At 40.8% G+C, this 4,538-nt stretch overlaps 1 protein-coding gene across 2 annotated transcripts in view; it reads left to right on the top strand.

Annotated features, from left to right (window-relative positions):
- LOC123973353 (transmembrane protein 50B-like) overlaps window positions 1-4,538 on the top strand; it is a 21,898-nt gene that overhangs the window by 16,488 nt on the left and 872 nt on the right. For both annotated transcript variants that reach the window (XM_046053299.1, XM_046053298.1), the window contains exons 6-7: window positions 3,189-3,249; window positions 4,476-4,529. In XM_046053299.1, coding sequence (XP_045909255.1) covers window positions 3,189-3,249; window positions 4,476-4,521 — 107 coding nt within the window. In that variant the 3' untranslated portion in view covers window positions 4,522-4,529. The remainder of the gene's footprint in view (window positions 1-3,188; window positions 3,250-4,475; window positions 4,530-4,538) is intronic.

A 4,538-nucleotide genomic window follows, 5' to 3' on the forward strand; every position in this document is an offset into this window, starting at 1 on the left:
CTCCTCCCCCCCCCCCCCCTCTCTCTCTCTCTCTCTCTCTCTCTCTCTCCCTCTCTCTCTCTCTCTCCCCCCTCCCTCCCCAACCGGTGGAGGCAGATGGCCGCCCACCCTGAGTCATGGTTCTGCTCGAGGTTTCTGCCTCTTAAAGGAAGTTTTTCCTTGCCTCTGTCTCCTAGTGCTGCTCTTGGTGGGAACTGTTGGGCTTCTGTAAATATCATCACAGAGTTCGGTCTAGACCTGCTCTTTATGAAAAGCGCTGTGAGATAACTGTTGTTGTGATTTGGCGCTATATAAATAAAATTGAATTGAAAAATTGAATTGAATTGAATTGAAATGTTACTAATGATGTCTCTTTGTCTTATCTTTTTGAGTTTAGATGATTGCTTACTTGTCCTAATTGCTTTCTGCTTCACTTTAAATTTGACCCTTTCCCATTTGCTCACAAAAGAAATATCCAGTTTGTTTACTTCCTTAATCAACTGTTTGACCACCTTACAAAACTCTGTATCTTCCAATAGGCTATTATTGAATTTCCATATGGGGTTTATATTAGTCTTGTTCCCCCCCATAGAGAGGGTCAAAGATATTATACAATGATCTGTTAAGGGCGATGCTGAGATTTCACATCTATCTACTTCATTAACCAAATTGTTTGAAATTAGCCAATAGTCTAGTCTTGAGCACCTGCCATTGTTGGATGCATTGAACCAGGTAAATTGCTTTTTATTTGGGTTTTTCATTCTCCAATAGTCAATTAGATTAGCCCTTGTAGTCAGTTCAATTATTGTTTCATCAAATGTGTGGAATTGTCTCCTTGATGGTACCCGGTCCGACCAAAGATCGGGGGCCAGGTTAAAATCCCCCCCAATTATTACTTTATCAGTTGAATAGAGCATTTTCCAGTCCTCTAGGCTTTTACCTAAGGATGAGAAGAGATTTTTGTTCTGAGGTCTCCTGTTGTATCCATATACACATATTAAAATGTGGTTTATACTATTAATTTCTGCAGTGACCATTAGCCAATAACCATTAGGGTCGCCTTTATGGTCAATAATCCTCCCAGGGAATCTATTTAATAAAATCATAACTCCCGCCGAATGTGATGTTCCATGACTGAAAAAAATAGAGTCTCCCCATTGCAATTTCCAAAATTTAGTGTCTGCCTCACCTGAATGAGTTTCTTGCAAAAAAAACACAGTTAGCCCTTTGTTCCTTACAGAAAAGAAAAATAGCTTTACGCTTTACGTTATCTTTCAACCCCCTAGTACCTAGGACAACATTTATATAGAAAAGTACCGAAACCTTTTAACCAATGCACCAATAAAGAGTGTAACGATGAGCAGGAATGAGTAACTTAGTCCTTAACCTTTATAATTAGTGCAAATAACCCCTTAAACACTGTAAAGGAATGGGTTAGATGAAAAAGGTATAGCAATGGTCCATTTAAAAAAAACAACATTACCTTACTTTTTCCCCTATTTTCCTTATTTATAATAACTAAAATAGCTACTGATAGTAGGCTACCAAGAAAGGTGACAGGTGATAAAACCTTGTAGAAATAAGCAACAACTAACAATTAACAAGGGATGTTCTCCCTATCAACCCTGTTGTGATCAGCTGATCAACACGTCCGTTCAGTCACATAACCGATCAATGAAACAAAACACCTCAGTCAGAGGTTAGTGTAGGCTGGGCATCAATCAGCCATTCACATGAAATTTATTCAGGGACTACTTTTCGGTTATCAATCAGGGCGAATCCCTCTTTCAAGAATGCTCTTTTACCTCTTTTTCTGGCTTCTTGAACTAATGGCCACAGTTTCGTACGCGCCTCCCGGTCTTCCTTCGAGAAGTCCTCCTTGAAACGTATGTGCATGTCCTAACACACCCTTGCATCTTTCGACTTCTTCCAAACTTCATCCCGCTCTGTTCTCATCCCGAACTGAATAATGATCTCTCTCGACGTGACATTTGAGGTAACGCCGTCCCCTCTTCTTCCCAGCCGGTGAAAAGTGTCAACTGTGTCTCGCAGCCGTTCCACAGACATTGGGACAACTCTTGTAAATATCCCGAGGATGACTTCTCTCGTGTCCTCTCCGTCCTTTTCTGGGAGACCAATAACCCTCAGGTTCCACCTTCTTTTGTATCGGGTTTGCTCAGCACATGCTTCTTTAAGGAGGTTATTATTCCTCTGAAGGTCCTCGACTCTTTCCTGGAGCGTGCCGATGTCTTCCCGGTTTTTATTTGTCGCAGTTGTGTTCGCTTCAATACGTCTGTCAAAGCTTTTCAAAAGTTCAGTCTGTTGGTCCATTTTTCGGGTCAGAGCTTGTACTGCTTTAAGAATTGCAGCGCCTGTGTTCTCGTCCTCAATTTCACTTCTGTATTTCTGTTTTTTGGGATTTGGCTCTTTAATTGGTGTATGGTCTTTGTTAATTTTGGCTTCCTTGGCGGAGAGACCGACCGCCCCTAATTCTTCATCGATGTCGATATCATCACATGCCTCGTGGAGCATCTCCAAGTTGTAATTGTGGTCCGACATTGTTGCAAACAGAACAAGCAACAAGATCCCAAAATGTTTTGGTATCCTACTTTTGTCACTGCAGTACTGACACTTACTTGAGCAGCCTTGAAATCGAGGGTTTGGGGAAATAACCTCTTTAAATGTGCAACATTTTCACCTCAATGATAATTGAATTCTTTTTAATTCAGTGATAAACTCCTGGACTTTAATAGCTCCTGTGTTTCAGCAGCTTTTCTGCTCATGTTCAAAACTTTCTGCACTGCGTTTCTGATTGAGTGATCATGCTCGCAACATAGACTAATTTAATTAACCCAAGATGGAAAATGATGATGATGGTAATAATAATATCACATAAAGATGAACAAGGAGAAAAAATTGAGGTCTGAACCGAACCATGGATTTGTTGAATCGTTAGACCCCTACGAATGATATAAAAAATGTAATGGTGATAACATTTTTGGCCATATCACCCAGCCCTAGGTTAACAAGTGACCCACTTTTCCCCAGCCCAGTCACAGACTCCAGATTATTTCTCAGTCTTGCATACTTAACAGTTTCATCTTCTCTCTGTTCCCATTTGCAGACACATAAACATCTGTTTCCGAAACCCCTTACTTAATGTTGTTATTGACCGTGATTTTGTTTTGTTTTTTCTGTTTAATTATTAGAGAAAGAAGTAGTGGCACCGGGGCTGGCTGTGTTCTTTCAGAATGCTTTCATCTTTTTTAGGTGAGTATAACATGAAACTGGTCTGAAAATAAACTTTGGAGATAGTTGTCAGGTATTAAAACACCATCTGTACCCAAAATTTACAGACTGACAGAGAGCAGTGCCACCGTAGCAGGAACTGCCACATAGAGCTGGTAGTCAGAGCGAAGCAGACATGAGCACCTGCTGGAGCTTTGTCTTCTGTGTGGTACCTGAGTTGTTGAGACTGAGAGGCTCTCCGGTGATTAGGGAGATTGTGGGGTAGTGTCAGTACGTAGCCGTGGCCTGCTTTTTGTCATGGGATCATCATCAAGGGAAAGAATGCAGTCGGTGGTGCTTCTACAGCCGTAAATGCAGAAGTCCGAACCATTGCACAAAAAGTTAAAAATGATTAGAGGCACAAACTCCTGTTAAAGATGAGTCTTGTCTTAAAATGCCTTTTCAGAAAGGTACTTCACTTTATCCCACAGACAGATGGATTTAATAATTACTAGATCAGTCTTCCCAAAGAATTTCACCTTCCAATTCCAGTTCTTTTTCTTATTACCACTTTGAACCATTTGAACCTGATGGCTGTGTGGAGAGCATTTAATCCAACAGCCAGGGAGGGATAAGTAAATTAATACAAGGATTGATTACTTTATGGTAGATGCTCACTGCATGTCTTGTTTTTCCACCTAAATACCACAAAATAATTATCCCTGAGCGTTGTTCTGTTTCCTCTACTTTAAAGTTGGACATGATGGAGAAAACCAAGAAAGTATGGAAGCTAGACCCCCTTACTTTCTGATCAGGACTTCATAAATGATCTCAAACAAATGACAAAGTTGAAACCTCGCCATCCATTGTCCTGGCTCAGCTTGTCCACTGATCACAGGGTTCCCTTCGATCCCCACAATGACGTTTTCACATGATAAAAGCACTATATAAATGTAGTCGTTTAAAGTAAATTTTGGCAGAACACCTAGAAAAGAACAGTGAAATTAAGAAAATGCAATGCAACCAACTCAAAAAAGACAGAGGATAATTGCGATACTAAAATCTCTGAGCAGATGCCCCCTCCCCCTCCCGGCGATGCTTGTTTGCTGTTAATTATTATTCAAGCACAAAAAATGACATTTGGGCCAGTCCCAGAAGTTTCTATATACGCAGTGTTACAAAGGATGTATGCCTCTGCATTTGCATCACCTCAATGATAAATGATAAATGTCCTGATGTCATGTTTCATCTCTCTCTCTCTCTGTTAGCACTCTGATCTACAAATTTGGCCGGACTGAAGATTTATGGGGTTAGAGTGTCTGCCCCCCCCC

This window comes from Micropterus dolomieu, linkage group LG07, assembly GCF_021292245.1.
Source record: "Micropterus dolomieu isolate WLL.071019.BEF.003 ecotype Adirondacks linkage group LG07, ASM2129224v1, whole genome shotgun sequence".
NCBI classification, from domain to species: domain Eukaryota; kingdom Metazoa; phylum Chordata; class Actinopteri; order Centrarchiformes; family Centrarchidae; genus Micropterus; species Micropterus dolomieu.